A 21,101-nucleotide genomic window follows, 5' to 3' on the forward strand; every position below is an offset into this window, starting at 1 on the left:
AAAGTATCAGATTGGAGTCTGATGGTTAAAGAAGTTTACTCATGTTTTGGAAAAACAAAATTCTTTTGTAACTTAAAAATGTAATTGCAATTAAAAATGTAAAACCGAAATGCTCCAGTACAAAGATCTACTACAAGTAGATCTCCTGTTGCCTTTTTGATGGCCTGATGTAAAATTTTCACGTTTCACTTTGTTGCTGTGGCTTTTCTATATATATACATGCACACACATACACTATTTAGAAGTGCAGCTGCTGCTTGCTTTCTCCCCAGACTGGTGCAGCCACTTAAACCAGTTACTCGTGGTACATCATTCACTGTTTTCTCCATGTTATCTGATACCTGTGCTAACAATCTCGGAACTGATATTCAGATCTGAGTACAAAATAAAATTGCATTATCTGTGGTGTCAAGCCCCAGCCATTTCAAACAGTCCCTTGAAAAACAGTAAGAGCGACCTTACTGGTTGGCCACCTGGCCAAAAGCTGTCTTCCTCCCTCCACAAGAGGTCCCAACACCTGTTCACCTTTCATGGCAGCAACACACTTCCCAGTGGTAGTGAAAAATACTGAGAAGAAAACAAGTCAGTCTTGCACCAGTGGAAGAGTTGAGGAGAGCACTGCAGGGATTGCTGGGGCTCTTGTGCAAGTAGGAGGAGGGCAAAGACAGGGCTCTTGCTTGTAGCCTGTCCAATGCACCAAGGCAGGCTGAGTGACCTTGATGAAAACAAGCCTTTATCACAACAAGATAAGCATGGAGGGGGGCAAAATAAGTTTGCATTTGTATCTTGTTATTTCATATTACTTATGTTTTTGACTTTACACACTTTTTATTTTGTTGTCTTGGCATGCATGCTAGTGCAGCAACACCAAAGATCAAAGTTCTGGGGTCACAGCTCTTGCCTGTTTATGTTTGTCTGATTTTCACCGTTACTGTTTCCCTGGTTGCCAGCATTCTGTCTTGGATGAACAGTGAAACGTTTCTGCCTCTTCAGTACTTCCTCTCACTGCTTAAGATCACCTTTCTCTGCATAAATACGAGATACTGAATGTTCTCCAAGACACTGTAATGGAACTTTCACATCCTCATCTGGGAAGGGTTTTCTACTTTTGCTTCTTCTGGACAGTTTCAGGAAATAACTGCAGTTCTGAAATCTTTTCCTCTTGCTGTCGAGTTGCCCATCTGTCAGCATGCCCAGAAGAGATTGGCAACTCCAGCACCAATAGAAGTATGCTGTCTGTGCCTCAAAGCATCCACCCCACGGACTCTCTTTGCAATGGGGCTCTCCAGGTCTCTGGATTAGCTAAGCAGGGCAGCAGAGATGTGGCTGCCTTACTGACCTAGGAAATTTCCTTGCAGAGCTTCTTGCCCAAAATACTCTCAGAGCAGCTTCTCCTGCAGACTGAACAAGCAGCTCACCCATCGAGTGGACACAATTCCTGCCTTTAGCAAAGCCTGGCTCTACATGGCTATCTGTGGGCAGCTAAATGGCCAGCTGCGGGCAATCCAGGCACCAGAAGTGTCATTCTCTTCCTAAAACGGCTACTCTGTTTCAAAGACAGAGAGTCTGGAAATATTCTTTGCTCCTGAGTGTTGCAGTCTCCAATGCAGAAGACATCACAACACTAGATTTATCTTAGGCAACAGTTCCCAAAAATGAGCAGTGTTCAATTTGTGAAATGGGTTGTTTCCCAGAATCATAAGCTCCTGTGAAGATCTACCAGAAAGGATACACATTTCTAAAACAGACATTTAATGATGTTATGTGGTTCGTGTCTTGCCCTTTGATGATGAAAACTTAACTGGAACATTAGGCTCCAGTTATTGATTAACCTTAAAATGTTGCCCCCATTGCAAAGAATTTTCTTCTGATTAAATCCCAACAAAATGTTTTGAACCATTTTACCTCGCTAGCGGCAATAGCCATGCTTGAATCTGTTGTAACTTCCCTATAGTGTGATTGTATTGATCTTCCCAGGCTCCCAAAGCAACACAGCGGTGCACGGATTTTGTCTCAACAGAAGCAGTTGACTTTGCAAGTATAGCTTCTGTTGTTTCGATTTCGCAAGGAGGGGAAAATGCCAGTGAAATGGCTGCTGCTGCTGCTGGCAGCTGAAGATGACAGTTTTGTGGTGGAGGTGGAGAAATCAGGCTCATGAAGTCATAGTGGGTAGATATACAAGGTCAGCTTTCCTCAGCTTTCCCCTGATACAACTCCAGCAAAACTGAGCAGGCACAGAACTTAGGTGCATGCTACATCTAAATTTGGAAGGAGGTAAATCCACATGTCTACATGTGTGAAACAAGTTCTTATCACTAGCTGCCTCTAAGCCAAGTACAGCTGCCTCACATCCGAAGGCCCGGTTTTGTCCTGTGGTTTCCCCAAACACCCTCCTCCCTGCACCTATGTATGTTGCTGCTGCTCAGACAGGAACTGATTGAGCTTGCTGCCTTCAGCAGACTCTGCAGTTCTTTTATCTCCATTTGGCATCTCCCTGCCAGTTGCCAATGCAGTCATGCACGCATCTGAGAGCGAATTTTCTAGGACAGCACAGGGTTTGTGCTGTGATACAAAATACTTTCCCTGTTTGTTTTCTCTCTCCTTTCATCCTATGCCCTCCTGCCTCCTTCTCTTACTGTTTTGCTGCTCCCCATCTGCAAAAACAAACTAGTGCTAGCTGCAGCTGATGGGACCCTACGTAGGCTGTGTGCCACGAGTCACAAACCTGACCACCATGCCCCTGCTTCTTGACACAGGTGCATCCAAGTGTTTCTCATGCCTCTTTCTTCTGCCCCTCCTCTGTCTCCTGGGCAGATAGCAAGAGCTGCTGTGCAAGTCAGGCCTGGAGCCCAGAACTATCTATAGACCCACTAACTTCTGCAGAGCTGTGGGTCCATGGAGCATCTACTTCCCCCCAGTACTTTCACCAGTGAAAAAATGAGGAATGAAGCCAAGCTGACCTGCTTGTCGCCTTCCTGCTTGAGTCGCTTAGGTACTTCTAAAGACCTGTAAGCCCCCACAAGTTGCTATGCAGTGTCTCCTGCACTAAAAGTTGTCTCAGTGTGAGCAGTCCCATAGCCTCAACTTTCAGAAGCAGAAATGGAAACGGAACCCAAATCTTCTTCACCCCCATCAGAAACCTCAGCCGCAAGGCCATCCTGCCATTTCATAGGCAGCTTTTATTTCTGAACCTTTAGAGCTGTGACACATCCTCTGCAAAGCTTAAATTCAAAAGTAGCTGCATGAGCACAGAGAAAGGAAAATCTGTCTCAGAATATGCAAGAATGCTCCCCAGCCCCCAGTGCTACATGGAAGTGTCTCTGGCTCCAGGCAGCCCACACAACAGCAAGTTGCAAGAGCTGCAAGCTATTATTTTAGCTCCCAAGGAAAGTAATTTCTATAGCAACCGGCACATCCGAATGGCTCTTCAGCTACTGCTGAGGCACAAACAGCTCGTGCACAAAGGCACATCTGAAACGTGCTGTGTGAGGAGTGCTCTTGGGTGGCTGTGTTTTTTTGAAGAGCTTTCTGAAACACGTGTAGCTGGCTGCTGATGAACGACCGCCAGAGCAACAGCAAGCCACAATCCTAAAATAACCTAATCAATGGCTTGGTGTGTTTGCCCCTGAAGAGATGAAGCACAAAGCAGTGCAGGCTCCATTTTAAGGCTGTGTGTGGTGAAGCACCCAGCAGAGCTGAAGATGCACTTGACAAATAGGCAATAAGATGGAGGAGGGGATGTCTCCCCTTTTGTTCTGCCCACAGATGCAACCTCCCTGCAGCTCCAGTGTTGGCTCAGCTCCACCAGCTTACACAAAGTTTGTCAAAGAAAAGGGATTTAATTACAGGCTTGTAATGCTGGGAGGTGTAACAAGTGATGTTTGCATTCTCTGCTGTGTCTATGCAGCCATCAGCCCCAGCAGAGCTCGTCTCCGTCTGCAGCGTTCACTGCTGTTGTTACCAGCAAAAAAGGAATGTCAGCAATAACCTGAGCTGTCCATGAGGATTTTTTCATTGCCAAGTCCCAAAGTCTTGCTCTGGATCCCACATAAGCTGAAAGCCACAGCTAAACTAAAGTCAGAAATATGGAAGGAAGTGTAGTAATGCAGCCTGTTACAGAAGCATCTCAGGAGTGACCAAAACAGGATCTTGGGCAGCAGGTACTGCATGGCACTGGATAAGAAACAGCCTCCATGTCCAAAGAGCTTCCAGTGGCCATCAAGGGAAACGTGCAATAGGATAAACAACTGTGTCCCAGGGATGATTTTGCTGTGCGGAGAGTCAGACCTGGCAAGTGCATGGCAGTGCCAGCTGAGTGTGTGTACTGTCAGTAATGGGGTTATTGGTCTTCATGTGGTCATCTTGGCTTGGCTGTGTTCCCTGTTTCAGCTCCCCTAGAACCACACCGCCACAGCTTCTCCTCATTACAAATAGGTGTCTGCAAAATGAGAGTTCTATGAGATCTCCTCCTCTGCTGTTGCTTGCAAAAGTCATATGGAGAATGTTTTTATTGTTTCAGATTTGTGGTACAAAAGTGATGCTAAAGTTTGCGTCAAAAGTGCTAAATCTTTTCTTGAGCTTCATTTTGACAGTGTTTGTAAGAAGGGAGCTTGTAATTTGGGTATGGAAATGCCTTTTTCTTCTCGTTAACTGTCACATATTAAGCAAAGTCACTTTATTTTGGATTAAAAACAAATAAACAAACAAAAGCCAAAACATCTTAAAAAAGCACAAAACTAAAGGAATCCTAAGGGAACGGCACAATCGTGTGTAAAATGATGCTTCATTTCTGCCTTGGAACATTGCAGCTTCCCTGCAGGCACCTGGAATTTCCAACCTGCTGATCTCAGGGAAACATCTGTAATTTTTCTCATAACAAATCTATTTCCTGAGAATGCATGGTGCAGTAAATGGCTCCCTCACACACACACACACACACAAAAAAAAAAAAAAAAACAAACCACCACCCTTTTTTATGATATGCATTTTTGCTAGGGTTCTGGTTGGGGAAATAAGGGACCATTCACTCCAAATCTGAATTTCCAGTTCTCCTTTGCAACTGAAGCCTCTTGCCCGGATTAGAGAAGCTGGACCATGCACACAGCCTGCCTTCATGTCATGCCTATGTCAGCCTGCAGGGCCACGTACAGTGATGGAGCTGATAAATCATGGAATAGCAGAACCATCTAGGTTGGAAAAGATTTCAAGATCACCAAAGCCAAATCACCAACCTGATCCAGCAAGTCCCATCACTAAACCACTTCCCTCAGCAGCACATCCACACATCTCTTAACTATTTCTATAAATGGGGACTCCACCATCAAATCCTTGGTGCCCAGCGTTTGGGCATTTGTTGGCTTGCAAAAGGCTGGTGCGATAACTGTGATGAAAGTGAGGAGAAAGAGGAGAAAACAGACGATGCACTGCCCCACCTGTTTGCAAGAGCCTCGAGGCAGAGGAATAGCTGTTGTGGTCACTACTGTAAGAGAGAGGTGAACCCAAAGCCTAGGAGATGTGGAACAGCTTTTTGTGAATGCTCATCAGCTGTGGAAATGCCTGGCTGCCACTGTCAGATATGTCCAGGCCTGGTACCACATTTTTCTTACTAGAAGCAAAAGGGGAAAAATGAAAAGATCTTATATTTGACCCTCAATATAGGCAAAACTCTGTGCAGCCATGAAACATACTTCTTCTATAAAATAAGAGCGACTGAGAAGATCTACTGCAGCTGCCTACATCGCCATCTGCCAGAGGCAAGAAGGATACAGGCATGGGACATCTGTGAGCAATCCTGCAGGCATCAAAGCCAGGCTCTTGGAACTGCCTTGCTCAAACACTGAAGACTGCTCACTCTGTTGCTCTTTCATGTAATATGTGTCTTTGTGCAGGCTGATGTCTCTTCTGATTTACCCACCAGCTTGAAAATCTGGTGCAGGGCTCACGAGCAGATTTGTTCGTGGTATTACCCTTGCACCTGCACGGTCTTAGATGTCGGGGCCATAAGGGTGCGGAAGGAAGCACCTGAATACAGCAGCCTGTGTTTTACTGCAGGCAGAAAGGCAGCACTGACAAAGTGCAGGTTGCACAACCGCCCCGTGGAGGCTTTGTTTTGTGGGCAGTTTGGAAGCTGTGTGCAGTGTTGCCTGGAGGGAAGCCTTTGCTGGAGATAAATATTTAGAGACTGGATTCCCTCCTCCCTTCCTCCCCCCCCCCCCCAAATAATCTGAAAACAGGTGCTCAGAAGAATGCATGCACAGATTACTTTCATATTCCTGGGGTTCTCCTGCACTCTGAGGTTGCTTCCCCATGGCAACTGGAAGCAGCTGTTTCAAAATGTAGTGTGTAATGGAGCCCAGGCCAGGGGCACGCACCTCCAAAAACTCATTTTTCCCTCAGCACGCTCCTAAGCCTGCCAGGCAGCGACTGCACGGTGTAACTCCTCCCAGCTCTGCCGCGCCGGAGGCAATCATGTGATTTTTGGAACTCTGCTCTCCGTAACCCTCGTTGCTCCACTCCCAGCTGCCCGCACTTCCTCCTGGACTTCCCTCCCAGCAGCTTCGCAAGGACGGGGCTTGGGGAGAGATGGCAGAGGTGAAGAGAGAGATTTTCGGGCACATGCCCCCGGAGGATGGAGGAGGGGAGGTGGAGAAATTTGTGCTGCAGTCAGACAGCGTCAGAGTGGAAATCCTGTCCTTTGGGTGCATAATCGCCGCACTGGAGACAAGAGACAGGGCCAAGCAATTTGCAGACATTGTCCTGGGCTTTGACACGCTCGAAGGTGGGTATTAATCTGTTTCCTTAAAAAATAAATGAATAAATGAGGAAAAAAAAAAAAAAAGAAATCAGACAGATTACTTGATTGCTCCTATCTGTGATCCGCTCCTGAAGGCACCTGCAATTAATGGATTGTTTAAGTGCAATTCGTGCTCCCTGTCCTGGGCTTAGCAGTGGGTGTGGGGACACTGGTGGCCCCGTGTTGCAATGTGCCCCTCTGACAAATTTGCCCTCATTGAGCTTTTCTGCAAATTTGTAAACATTGCAGGTCTCTCCCTGAGCTGTTTCAGTCAAAGAACATAGAAACACAGAATCATCTAGGTTGACAAATAACTTCAGGATCCCCAAGTCCAACCATCAGCCCGACTTACCGAGGCTTAGCACTAAACCATGTCCCTCAGTGCCGCACCCATATAGAATCATAGAATCACTCAGGTTGGAAAAGTCCTTAAAGATCATAAAATCCAACCACCACCTAACTATACTACCCTAACTCTAACAACACTCCACTAAATCATGTTCCTGAGCACCACATCCAAGTGGTTTTTAAACACATCCAGAGATGGTGACTCAACCACCTCCCTGGAGAGCCTATTCCAGTGCTTAACAACCCTTTCTATAAAGAAGTGTTTCCTAATATCCAACCTAAACTTACCCTGGCACAACTTGAGGCCATTTCCCCTTGTCCTGTCACCTGTCACCTGTGAGAAGAGACCAACCCCACTCCCACTGTAAGCACCCTTCAGATGTGGGAAGAGAGCAGTAAGGTCATGTGCAGAACTGGCCAGCTGTGTGCCCTGTGCAACACCAGGACTGCAGCCCCCTGCACTGGAAGGAAGACGAGAGGGAAATCTCTGAGTCCTCAAGCACACCTGAAGACTGCTTGTCCTTCCCTGGTCCTTCCACGTAACAGAACACTGCTTTTTCTCTATGCAGGCTACACAAGGAAGCACCCCTTCTTTGGAGCTGTGGTAGGTCGTGTTGCCAACAGGATTGCCAAAGGGAAGTTCACCATGGATGGAAAAGAGTATCAGCTATTCCTTAATAATGGGCCCAACTCACTGCATGGAGGAGCCAAGGGCTTTGACAAGGTGAATGTTGGGCTGGTGGGTTCCATGGCTTTCAGCACACAGCCTCCAGGGTCATGGCAAAGAGATATGATGTCTTCCGTCCTGACCCTGCAGGACTTTCTGGCGGTTACTGAGTTGGTTCAGCTCCCTGAAAATGCTGCACATGCAGGGATGAGAGGAAGACAAGATTTTTCTGTTTCAGCAGCCACAAAGTACTTGCTTTGCCTGGGTGGCTTGTGTTATCCTCAGGTGCCACACATTGTTCCACTGTGGCAACACTGATCCACAGTGATACATCCACACCTGTGGTTTCAAGGATGTTGCGTTGAAGCTCTGTATGCTGCTGTGCACCAGGCTGCAGTGGAGCCTTCCAACTGCAGGAGCCCTGGAGAAGACCGCCCCTTCCATTCCACAGCCTGCCCTTCTGTCCTTCCCATACAAAATCACCTCCTACTGCCTTTGAACCCTTCTATATTCTCCCAGGAGCTGATTCAGAGGTCTGTGTGCCACCTGTGCTCTGTCAGTAGTAAGAGAAGCAGAATCTGTCAGTAGAAGGGCTGCTTTCTTAAAAGCCTTGCTGGCCATGCTGCTGATTTCACAATAGATTCAAGAGGTCACTGCTTTCCTCAAGCCCTAGGCTGTGTCAAATTGAATGTGTGTGTAAGCAGCAGGAGCTGATCCTTCTCTTCCCAAAGGAACTCATGCAAACATGCTGGTGCAGATGCTTTCCTTAGTTAATGTTTGTTTTGTGAGAGAACATCCAGCCTGATGAAGCAAGAATCAGAGAGTCTGGAAAAATGTCACTGTTGGGCAGCACCAGTAACACAGCATGATTAGATTAATCTCTGTGACCTGGCATCAGACTGGGGTCAGACACCCATGGACTCCCCCTGGATGCCTTTCAGCCAGGTGACAGCCACCATGCGAGGTCTGTGGTCAGACCTAACACAAACAAGATGTGATAGCTCTTGGCTGTGACTATCTTGGTGATCTTCTCAATTTTTTCATAATCTCACAGACCTCAGTGATCAACACAGGGCTTGATGACATGGAAGCTTGCAGCCTTGTGGTGGTGATACTTAATCACGTTGCTGGGGAACTGGAAAACTTCAGAAAAATAACTTTCCTAGCTTTAAAAATATCTACATGCTAACTGACCATAAATAGATTTCCTCAGGTGAACTTAAGCAGAAACTCAAAGTATTAAACTAGAATCCCACGGCAGTGGGAACTGAAGCTGTACTTGGTGCAGGATCCACAGCCTGGTTATCATATTTGGCAACCTTGGTGAAATGTTGCATTTTGATGAGTCCTCTCCAGTTGTGATCTCTGCACAAGGCATGAAAGCAGTCACTCCAGTGGCATGATCCAGCTCCTGCCTCTAGATCTGTCTTCTTTGACAGAAACATCTATCTCTTAGCTGCAAATCTCCAAGGACTCAGTGCTACACGTCAGGTACCACTTACCTTAGCACAGTTTATATTTTACATTGCTACCAGCGCCCTAAAAGCCAGCCCTGAGTTAGTCCAGGAAAGGCAGCAGCCTGATGAGCTGATGTTGCCTACCAAAAGATCCACAGGAGGGGGATAGATCCAACTGCAAAGTAAAAATCAATCACAGCCCAGGCCCTCTGAGGCATGGAGTAACAGAGTTCCAGAATAGATGCCCCACCATAGCAAACTGCCTCCTTTCTTCAGTTACTCATGGAAAAACTTGTTTTCCTTGGTCACCTAGAGCCAGCAGGTTAATGTTTGTGTTTTCTACCAATTTCCACTTTTTTTTTTTTCCCCAGCAAGAGGATGTTGGGTTATTTTGTATTTTTTTTCTTTTTTCTTTTTTTCCTAGGAGAAAGAGCAGAGAAGATGATCGACAGAAACCTTTGTTTCAGTGCACGCTTCCCTGTGTGCCTTTTGTTCCCAACTTCATCCCAGCCTGGGGAAGGAGAGAGGAGCACTAACACATTGTCCTTGCAGGTTCTCTGGAGCCCCCAAATCCTCCCAAACGGTGTCTGCTTCTACCGGCTCAGCCCTGACGGTGAGGAGGGCTACCCCGGTGAGCTGAAGGTCTGGGTCACCTACACGCTCAATGGCAGTGAGCTGACTATCAACTATCGAGCCCAGACCAGCAAGAAGACACCCATCAGCCTGACCAACCATGCGTACTTTAACCTGGCAGGGCAGGTAGGTATGGGGAGACCCAACTCCATAGAGGGGTCCATGTAGGAGTGAAGAAGCCCAGGCTCCCAGTGGGAAAGGCTTTGCGTGGGATTGTTGGGACCAGCATGGTGGCCTCAGCTGTCAGATCCTGCTGGCAGGAGATGGGGTAAGGGAGGCCAGCACTGACTGCTTCAGGACATTCCCAGCATCTAGCATAGGGAGGAGTATTTTCAGCAAAGGAGAAAAGGAAACTCAAAAAGGTGGTGACTTGTGGGGACAAAGCAATGGTGTCCCAGCCTACAAGCTGCAAAAGACCTCACATAGACCTCAAGGAAGGCTGCATTATCCCAGTGCTTTGTGAACACAGCCACCTAGTAATTAATATTACCCCTTCTTTTGTTTGCGGTTGGGTAGTTTTGCCCTCTGCTGGTTGTGGACCCTTGGAAAGATTACACAGGAGGTGCAGAATTGACATCTCCTAGTGATAGCCTGGTATTTTTGGCTGGCCTCTATGAGTCTCTTTGAGACAAGGTACTGAAACCCTTCTCTGGAGGCTGCAGCTGAGACCAGCCAGTGTAGCAGATAAAGATCCAGGTCAAAATAGGAGGAGAAACAACATCATGGAGAAGGGATGTGACATGGCCAGAGTTGTACAGTGGGGCATCAGGGGGATGCAGAGCAGACCCACAGTGATTGGCACTGCATTGCAGCTGCACTTTGGTCTCCTGCACCTTTGTATTTATAACTTGGTTTGGAAGAAGAGGACCTGGGCAATTAAATATTCCTAGGCGGAGGGCACAGGAAGGGAAAATGTGTAACAGAGACCTGTGAAAGCTTTAGTGAGAAACATTCCAGATTTTCTCTGCAGGTCTGCTCACGATATTGCCCTAAAAATGGCAGTGCAGTTATTAGCTTACTCTCAGATTGTCCTCCTAGCCATACAGCAATATCAACACCTATGGAATACAGCTCAGGTGTATTTCCAGAGGAACAGGAGACCTTTGGGCATGAAACTACTGCTCAGGTTAGATAGTAACATGCAGGTTTAGCTTCGACTTTGTTCCTCTTCCTGCCCAGCAAGTCCCTTGCCAGTATCCCTGAGGCTGCCAGGGAGGAAGAGGAGCATGAGCAGGAGCACAGGCTGCTCTTCCCACCATGCTTGCTTCCTCCCCCTTTTTGCCTGCTACTATATGCTGGCATATTTAGGCTAGCCAGCTGGCAGTGTTAGTGCTTGGCAAGGTGCAAGTTCAGGCTGATAGTCCCATGGAAGAGGTCCCACACAGCCTTTCACCCATGCTGGCAACTTGTCCTCTAATGAGGACAAGGTGGGAAATGCCCGGGATGCCCCCCAGGCACTACAAGATCAGCTGCAGCATCACCACACCTGGGTGTTTGAAGACCCCTGCAGGAATCCCAGCATTTCCCTTCCTCCCATAGGGCTCGCCTGATATCTATGACCATGAGATTTCTATTGAAGCGGATTCCTACCTGCCTGTGGATGACACCAAGATACCAACTGGTGAGTGACACATAGCAGGGAGAACTTCACAGACGGGGGTTTGTACAGAGCTTGGCTTTACCATACTCCTACACTGGGATGTTCTATGGAATAACGCGGCCTTACTTCCACAAATCATGTTTCCACAAGATCATGCCCAAGCAGGAGAGTTCTTGCTGCCCAGGATCCTGGCATTGCCCCTCCTACACAAGATGATCCATCCACCCATCTCTACAAAAGGACAGGGGGCAAGCACTGCTGGCTGGGAGCCTGAGCACACAAACCCAGTGCTTTTCTTTCCTGTCTTTAACGATCAAAAAGAGGAAAGCTTGTGAAGGAAGACAACGCATTTTGCATGCTAAGCAGGTTAATTCAATGAGGGTGACATTGCTGTTTCCTCTGGCCTCAGAGCATAGAAGCAGACTGGCAACTTCTTGTACTCCATCTTGATTTGGGGGTGAAACAGGGAAAACAGAGCTTCCTAGTTGTTGTTTTTTGTTGTTGTTGGCTTGTTTTTCCCATCACTGTTTCTCCCTATGAAAGATCCTGCCTCCAAGTTAAACAATCCAAGCAAGCAGAGGCAGAGCGTGCATTCCTGGTGCCCACTCCAGCACCCTCCTGTTGAGCTGTGCAAGCAACCGCACTGAGCTGCAACAAGAGCCAACCTCAGTGCAAAACAGATCTCACACCAGGTTTGATGTTGGAAGAGGTTGCTGTTAGGAATTGGAAGCATTATTTCACAAAAAGGAAAAAAGAAAAAGAAACATCTGACTGAGACAAAATAAGCTTAAAAAACAAAGCAGACAAGAAAGTTTTTTACCTCAGGTGCCTGATAGAAGTAGTGTTATGCCTGCGTTTACCACTGTGCATGCATGCACCAGCTTGCACCTGGAAGAGTGGGGCTTCCAAGTTGCAGAGGCTTTTGCTCAGCTTGGCACGTTGCTAAGCTGGGGAAAAACTCAATGCTGTAGCAAACCCACTGCCCTGCTTCTCCCTGCTGATTCCATCAGGGCACTGGCAGGTTACACTCAATAACAACTGTCCTGGAGGGTAATTAATTGCTTTTGCATCTTAATTGCAGCTAGCTCTCTCCCCAGCTTTTTGCAGCACTCACTCAAAGCTTTGCGTAACCTTAGCCTTTGAGGCTGATAAAACTGCGTATGGTTTTAGCCCCAGAGGCGAAGATGAGGTTTGTACAGCTATTAAGCACAGACTGCTCAGGTGCAACGGCACTGTATTTTACATCAGTGCCATAATCAACGTGGCTTTTTTTTTTTTCCCCTCAAGGTGTTTTGCTGCTCTGCAGCTGTAAAAGCGTTTCTCTTAGGCTCAGAAGCCACACAAATTCACTGCTTGTCATAGGGAGCCTGATGGTTTTCAGGGTTTGCGGAGCAGAACCAGTGCAGAGCCGCCGGGAGCAGAGGCTGAAGCTGTGGTGGTGCCTCAGCCTGGCACAGCTTCTGGTGCGCGGGGCACTGGATGCAAGCATTGATGCTGCTGCTCTCCTGGCCTAGGGGAGGTGGCTGCCGTGCAGGGCACTGGCTTTGACCTCCGTCAGCCGGTGCAGTTGGGGAAGCACCTGAAGCAGTTCCACCTGGATGGCTTCGATCACAACTTCTGCCTGCCGCTGGGGCAGACTCGGCGCCTCGTGGCCAGGTAAGGCTGGCAGCCCTGAGGGTGCCCCTGAAGCACCAGCATCCACTCGCCCACCCACAGCATTTTCTCTGCAGGGCTCACCACCCGCCCAGCGGCAGGACCATGGAGGTTCACACCACCCAGCCTGGCCTCCAGTTCTACACTGGGAACAACCTGGATGGCTCCCTGAAGGGCAAAGGTGCTGCCATCTACCCCAAGCACTCAGCTTTCTGTCTGGAAACCCAAAACTGGCCCGACGCTGTGAACAAGGTGAGCCACAAAGAGCCTGTGGCTTCTGGGTCTGTTTGAAGAGCTGTAAGAAATGCCCATGGTGGGGAGATGCCCTGGGGTTCTGCACCAGGAAGGCCGTGGGCACACGGCCCTCCCTGGTGCCACCGTGCTCAGCAGTGCTCATTGCCTCTCTGCAGCCTCACTTCCCCTGTCCTCTGCTCCTGCCTGGGGAGGAATACAACCACACCACCTGGCTGTGCTTTGGCACTGCCTGAGGAGAGAGGCCAGTTCCTGCTGCAGGAAGGGGGTAAGCATCTCCAGTAGGCTCCCTCAAAAACCCTGCAGGTCACAGGAGTTGCCCCAGAACCCACTTGGAAGCTTTCTTCTTTCTGTCTGCATTGTTTATACTTTTAACTCCACTGCTCTCCTGTCTCTACACTGCCCTCATCCTCTTCCCAGCCTCACTGCTGCACAGCAGGCCTCGTTCCACTGAAAATTGCTCTGAAAACAGCATTTAGGGACACAGCCTACCAGAGCTCAACCTACAGCAGGGGACTGATGGAGATATGGCTCAGCAGCCATTTCAGAGCATCAGCTAGTCCCAGAACAGCACTAGAGGTGCTGGCTGTTGCATTACTCAGCTGTGCAGAATTGCCCTATAACTCAAGGTCAACTAACCCAAGGGCGCCCTGCAATCACAGCTGACAGAAGTGTCCCGCTCGCGCGCGCGCACACACACACACACACACACACACAGCCTGTGGAGGGAAGGAGTGCTGGAATTATACTGGCTCACTGCCAGCTCCTCTGGCTTAACTCCTATTTTGAAGCCAACAGCAATAACTGCACAAGAGCATCTTCCACATACCTTGGCTACAGGAATGAAGCAGGAACCCTGAGAATGACTCGAGCCCAGAGCGGCAGCAGACACCCTAGTAGCGTACTCTATTTTGGGCATGGGATTTGTAGCTGCCCCTTCACACCTCTCTGCAGTGCTTCCTGTCCTTTGCATCAGGCCACAGTAGCCAGTAAAGCTGCCCCGACAGCATGCACAGGGATCCATCTTCCATGGTGTCTCTGGGTACTGAAAAACAGGTACCAGTACAGCTGTCGTGTCAGTCTGCAGGTTTATTAGGGAGTAGGTTTACCTCATGAGTACAGAAGAGGAAAAAGCTGATCAAATTCCAGAGCAGCAGCATACACGTGCTTCTCACCAGGTGTGCTATGAGTTGGGCAGGCAGTACACAACCAACAAGCATTCCAAGCACAAGTCACAGGCTTCAGGTATTTCATTCCAGGGCAGCATTTTATGCCACCCCATCGCTCCTCTGGAAGAACGTTATAAATATTGCTAAAATACAGATCACTGCACCTGGCCAATGAAACACTGGGTCTCACTGCTAAGCACCACGGCGGTGTCCACATGGACACCAAGCATATCAGGATGATGGATAAAGGCCAAACACTGCAGTAACACGACAGTATGTTCAGCATCTGCACTACTTGCTCAAAGTGCCACAAACTTGTTATTAACAGGAAACCAGATTAAGAAACAAACAAAAATAAAAACAGAAGAAAAAAAAAACACCCCAAACCCATGGGTTACCAAAGGAGTGAGCGAAGTTAATTTTGTCATCTTCTTGCATTTAAGAAGCTTTGTTACGATGTACACAATGAAAGCAATCTGCCATTAGAGATCTCAGCAGCCCAAACACTTTTCCACTTCAGTGCTTTGGGCAGAAACTTGTTTTAGTTCTTCACTTTCCTTTACCACCAAAACTGGCATGTTTCTGGTAGCTCTCCCATCACATTACGAAAAAATAGATGAATAAAGTATGTCAGCTTTTTTCCCCTCCAACCATTTGTTTTGCTCAGTCTAACGCTGTTTCCAGTCCTGTGATCTGTTTCAACAAAGTGCTGCATCATGCAATTCTTTACTACAGAATGAGGACAAGTACAGAGTGACAGAACTATATACGAATCATTAAACCTGCAGGTGGTGCAGATGCTGCAAGAAATTAGTTTCATTAACACAACCGTCTCCAGGATTCGGGCTGCTTTAAGGCCATACCCATTCTATGCAGCAGGTTTGATTTCCTGGGGTCAGCCGTGAGTCTTTCACTTGAGGAGGAAAGTTCAGGCCAAAAGCAGAAAGCCTCATAACACTTCCTTTTGCCTCCTGAGCACATGCACCCTCAGAAAGTAGGTCAGACCACCTTACCTCTTCCCCCAGAGAAGGAAAACACGCTTTGAGACATTTGAAGTCTGCTTCATACGAGTAGATGAAATAACTGAAAATGCAACAAGTCGAGGAAGCGCTCACGTTATCATTGCTGTATGTTTGGATGTTTCTGCAGATGTATTCACTTAAAATAAGTGTTTGAACAAAAACTTATTGTTTGATTCTTGGAATCGCAGATTACAACTGCAGTGCTTATTACATCAGTGCAAAAAACAAATGCCCATAAAGGGATTAAAAAGGCATATGCAAAGTTTTCACCATCTGCAGACAGAGGAGATAAGTTCTGCCTTAAAAGAAAGCAGGAGGCGATCCTTCCTTCAGATGATCCAACAGTAAGTGTGACCAGTTTGAGAGGACGCTATTAGTCATTCTCCCCTTAGCCATCACCCATCCACGTTACATGGCACACAGCTAGAGTTACCCCCACGTTAACAGAAGCAGCAGGGTTACTACAGAGAAGTTTTAGTTAAAAATACACATTTTATTTCAATGTGCCAATAAAAAAGTCCCACATTTTCATATCACAGGAAGTTAATTCATACAATAAAAAGAGACCTGTGCTAGTCTATTGGTGTGACTAACTCAGAAGACCCAGATCATGCCAAATTTTAATCGATATACTCTTCTATCTACATTCTTACATTTACAAAGACACCACAAAATCCCTTATAATAATGTAAGCAAAATAACTTTCTTCCTAAAAGGTTAAATTCATAACTTTAATCCATTCTTTCAGGGCTTGCGCTTCTTTGAGGGCTTCCTGATGGCGAACGACTGGAAGGAAAAGAACCTGCAGTTAATATTTCAGCAGTGATCTGGGATTCACAAACACGGGAAGATCAGGAGGGTACCTGCACTACTCTGTAACCCTTCAGGCACTGTTTTTTCTCTTTTTTTTCCTAAATAAAATAACCAATTACTGTTGACAACATAAGTAGGCTAATGATGAGACAATACATTTATTTTTTACTTTCACCTCCTCTGCATTTTCCTATTTTATTGTATGTGTATAATTGTATTAATTATATTGTTATTATTGTACTGCAATTTAAATGAGGTGATCGTGAAATCATCTGAACTGTACAACTGGTAGTGGCTCTCACAGAAGGCAGGATACATCATTATACAGCAAGATGCCAAGACCTGTCATGGTGATCACTTAGATATAACAAGCATTTGTTCAATTCCCCTGCAATTGTGAAGTTAGAACTAATAGTGAAGCTTTAAAAAGAATTATTATACTTTAAAAAAAAAAGAATGGCGTGGGTTGAAAAGAACCACAAGGATCACAGTTTCAACCCCCCTGCTGTGTGCAGGATTGCCAACCAGCAGACCAGGCTGCCCAGAGCCACATCCAGCCTGGCCTTGAATGCCTCCAGGCATGGGGCATCCACAGCCTCCTTGGGCAGCCTGTTCCAGTGTGCCACCACCCTCTGTGTGAAAAGCCTAATATCCAGCTGAAACCTCACATCTTAGTTTAAAACCATTCCCCCTTATCCTATCACAATCAATCTATGTAAACAGTCTAACAGAAGTTCTAAAAGTATGTAAAAATAATTTTAAAATATAGCAGCCTATTCTGTCACTATATGTATGCCCACAGATGGAATTATCACACTGCATAACGCCAGGGGGCGCGGAAAAAAAAAACTATAAGCAACAGCAGTAAAATCAGACTCAATCTTCCCTTCCCAACTGTTACAGGTTACTCCACTCTACCTTCACATACCTACTGCAGCTTTTAATGAGACTCAGTGCTGCATCCCACATTTATTCTGTGTTTCAAGCTCACCAGCAGAAAGTCTCTGTGCAGTAAAGAACCAGTGAACTCCTAGTTAACACAGGAGCAGCCAAAGGCAAGGCATCTAATGGCACACTGAGGAATTTCTTATTTCCGCATCTGTATCACCACACATCAAACCACAGTCATGTTATCTCTGGCAAAGAGATCTCAGAAAGATATCTCCCCAGTATTTTCCTACAGGCAGCAGTCACACTCCTCAGCAGACAGATACTAAAATGCCAGTCCTACAGTATGTGTTACCAGCAGAGACCGAGAGACCAACATACCTTCTCTTTGGAGATGGTGATCGGGACTTTGATCGACTGTCAAAACAGAACACAATCATTGCAGTATACAGTTAAAATACACACACGCACCCCCCAATAAAACAACCAACAAACATGAAAACAACCACAGCAGCAGAGCAGTGGAATTATTATGGGATTCTAGGCAGAAGCTCTTGAAGATGACAAAGCTTTCCCATCAGCTTTCACACTGAGGGGATTCTCCATTTGTTTAGTATGGAGACTGCGTTTATGCAACCATCTTCAGTGAAGAAAACAGGAAAAGAAGGGATTGTACAGGTGAGGCATTAAGAGGGGAAAAAAAGCATAGATTCCTTCAATTCAGCAGCATTAATACAACCTTTTCTCTGATGGTTGGGAGAATAAAACAGAACTGAGCACAAAACAAGCAAGCAAAACAGTACTGAGCTAGAAACTGCAAAGAGCTATTAGGAACAATAAGACAGATAAAGAACATATTCCAAAGGCCTGTAGAGGAAATTTTATAATCACTGTCATACCTGAAATGGATTAATTAAGACACTCATGTTTTGGGGGCTTTTTTTTCCTCTAGAGGACCAGAGGCTTTGTTAATCACATGAAAACAACACTAAATTATAGATGTCACTGCATGCTCACCTCTTAGCCGGCGTGCCAGATTTAGATCTGCCGTGAGACCTAGACCTACAACAAGAAGTAAAAACAGCTCAGCAAGAAGGCCAGTGGCATGCATATCACCACATCTGAGACAGCAAGGTTTACACTAAATATAGAAGAACCATCATGCTGAATGCAGACAGAATGCTGGAAACTCACAGGGCTTCAGTTAACTATCTTTCAGAAGAACGCTTTCAAACAGATGCTGTACATGTTACTCTGGACTTTGGTCCCAGGCCAACAACTTATGCATGCTAGTGCAAGAGGCAGGAAACACATCAACCACCCAAGTTCAGACCAGTATCTCCACACAGCTCATAAAACACCAGACTTTAAACTTGCGAGTACTATTAGCCTTGAGCAACAGCTACCACTACAGCTGAAACTGCTGCAGGCAGTACACTCCTACAAATGTCTTCTTCTCAGTGTACTTCATCTTTCGTACGCACCTGACAAAAATATTCTTTCAGATCTGTCCAATTTAAGCATTGTGAAAAGGCTTTAAGTCTTTTCCAGCCCTTCGGAGATAAAACTGCTGCATCAGAACACTAACATCACTTACAAGAAGTGTAATTTCTAAGTTCCCAAAGGAAGTGTTCTACTTTCCCTATCCATGGCTTTCCATGACTGCTTCCACATGTACTCTTTGATGCTGTCAGTCCAGCAAACATCACGCAATACTTTCTTCAGACTTTCTTCCCTATGAATCAAGAGTCTGTCTCTGGGTGTCTTGCATTCCTTTGATTCTTCAAGAAAAAAAAAACACCTGTCTTTCAACTGCCTGACGTATAAATTTAACAATGACTTCATTACAGATTGAACATCAAAGTTTTGCCTTTTCCCTGTACTTCTGTGTATGAAATTTCCTCCACCTCAACCACTAAATTACTAAGAAATGTGTCACAATGCAGAGTTTGAGGAGCATCCTTTACAATGCAGAGAACAATCCTGGTACTAAAAAAAGAAAATAATGATAATAGCATCAACAGAATTTTCCCCTTGAGAGCCCACTGACCTTAGCTACTTTCTGCTCATCATACTCAGTGAACAGTGATGAGCCACAGTTAAATCACGTTGCAACAACAGGTAGTAAAATTCAACAGATTTTAGCAAGAGGGAGAGAAAAAGTGCATTTGATCAATGCAAAAGCATCATTCTGCTACCTCAGGCAAATTCCCTTCTCTTTTCACTAGGTTCTGAAAAGCCTGTATGATTTTTTGCTCTTAACTGAGCCATCTTCTGGTCTCCATCTCTTCTTTCCCTAGGAACTATGTACAGCTCTCCATACCACTCCTCATAAAAGCCTCTATACCACCTTTTAATAATGAAATCTTCATCCTCAGAAGAATCCACATCTGTTAATCCAGCTGAAGATTCCTTTTTTTGTTTTGTCTCTTCACCAATGCCTATTGTGTTTCTTATATCTAAGAGCAGTCTTTAAAGCAGAACAGCAGACCAAGGAACAGGGTGGCAAAGAGCAGTCTCCACTGAACAAAGCAGCTACCTGAAGACATCCAGGTCACCCATGCCAGCCACATATCTGACAAGCTCACAAGAAACATGCACTATGCTCACTTAGCATGGAAACAATAACCACAACATTAAGGAGAATTAAAGGCATCCTGTATTTCTCTCAAATCTGGTATTGTTCTAAAGGTACGTTGGATAGTACAAAATAACTTGCTGTAGTGTTTATCACACACTTAATTCAGCTACTGCAAAGTGACACTTGTGAATGAATGGACAAGTACACAAGACAGCTGGAAACAGCTGTAACTGCACTAAAGAGTCCTACAGCACTTTCCAGGTTACATGCATTATATACACGCTATCAGAAGGGCACCCTAATTTCTGACGTGTATCTGGAAGTATCCAGAGTTTCTTATGTGCTACATAAAGCAAACGAAAAAAAATCATAAATTCTACGTTTGCTATGTTAGACAACAAATAATGCAAATTAATGAAAACAGTACTTCCGACCACCATAAATACCAAGATATCACCAGCGGGTTAGACACACACACACACACACACACACACAAGTCAACAAACTTAACAGACCAAACAAGAGAAAGTACAGTGTTCTGCACTAGTCTATAGAAGCTTCAGAACCCTGAGTTACTAAAGGGAACACGTGCTTTTTCCTGAAAATTTTAACAACTGACAGAAAACCTCAACAGCCTCAACTAACTTTACTACGTAACCCTCAGCTATGTAACCTACCTGCTTCGGGGCCACGTAACAGATCTGGATCTCGACCTTGATCTTGATCTTGACCTAAAATGAAAAACATCATCAAAGACTCCTACAGCACTACATAACATCTATACGTTGAAATATAAATCCTGCATGATCGTTTGACATTTTAGGCATCAAAATTCAACATGGGATATGCAGCACTCTACGGTCTCAAAACCTAACAGGATTACTATAAATTTAACTAGAATTATCACGCAAAGAATGCTTCCACAATTTTCTGAAACAGGAACAAACACAAAGCTGAAAACTTCTAAGAAATTATTACCTTGATCTCTTCAAGGAACCCGAGCGGGACCGGCGTGGAGAAACAGATCTAGACCTACGAGGTGAAACTGACCGCGACCTACGATAGGAAGCAGACCTGGACCTGCAGAAAAGTCAAATAAAGTTGTTCAGTTGCATAAAAAACTCTAAGCCAAACAAAGAAACAAGAAGAAGCAAACATAAGCATACCTCCTACCACGACTTCGACTGCGTGAGCGAGAATACCTTCTTCCTCGGGACCTGGAGCG

At 45.9% G+C, this 21,101-nt stretch overlaps 1 protein-coding gene and 1 long non-coding RNA gene across 3 annotated transcripts; one reads left to right on the forward strand and one right to left on the reverse strand.

Moving 5' to 3' along the window:
* The first annotated feature begins 6,502 nt into the window (after nt 1-6,502).
* On the forward strand, nt 6,503-16,581 carry GALM (galactose mutarotase). Its single transcript, XM_042826998.1, has 8 exons — nt 6,503-6,778; nt 7,711-7,865; nt 9,818-10,024; nt 11,438-11,519; nt 13,013-13,154; nt 13,229-13,403; nt 13,562-13,671; nt 16,343-16,581. Exons 1-7 carry the CDS (start codon nt 6,583-6,585, stop codon nt 13,637-13,639), a joined length of 1,035 nt encoding a protein of 344 aa, XP_042682932.1. The 5' UTR covers nt 6,503-6,582; the 3' UTR covers nt 13,640-13,671; nt 16,343-16,581.
* Nucleotides 16,067-21,101, reverse strand: LOC122164748. Of its 2 annotated transcripts, none has more exons than XR_006170312.1 (6): nt 21,043-21,101; nt 20,855-20,956; nt 20,554-20,601; nt 18,313-18,357; nt 17,677-17,712; nt 16,067-16,380 (listed from the first exon to the last, which is right to left on the reverse strand). It is a non-coding gene; the product is annotated as an uncharacterized LOC122164748 (long non-coding RNA). The 2 variants fall into 2 exon arrangements; XR_006170311.1 differs by having other exon boundaries at nt 20,554-20,607.

The sequence above is a fragment of the Centrocercus urophasianus genome, unplaced genomic scaffold, assembly GCF_019232065.1.
Source record: "Centrocercus urophasianus isolate 14NV4802_14NV808 unplaced genomic scaffold, USGS_Curo_1.0 seq_270, whole genome shotgun sequence".
In the NCBI taxonomy this organism is placed as follows: domain Eukaryota; kingdom Metazoa; phylum Chordata; class Aves; order Galliformes; family Phasianidae; genus Centrocercus; species Centrocercus urophasianus.

Bases quoted from the DNA above. Each gene is read 5' to 3' on its own strand.
- GALM (XM_042826998.1), top strand. From the start codon at position 6,583: ATGGCAGAGGTGAAGAGAGAGATTTTCGGGCACATGCCCCCGGAGGAT. The intron at 6,779-7,710 runs GTGGGTATTAAT...TTCTCTATGCAG, and splicing joins GGGCTTTGACACGCTCGAAG to GCTACACAAGGAAGCACCCC. The intron at 11,520-13,012 runs GTGAGTGACACA...CTCCTGGCCTAG, and splicing joins TGACACCAAGATACCAACTG to GGGAGGTGGCTGCCGTGCAG.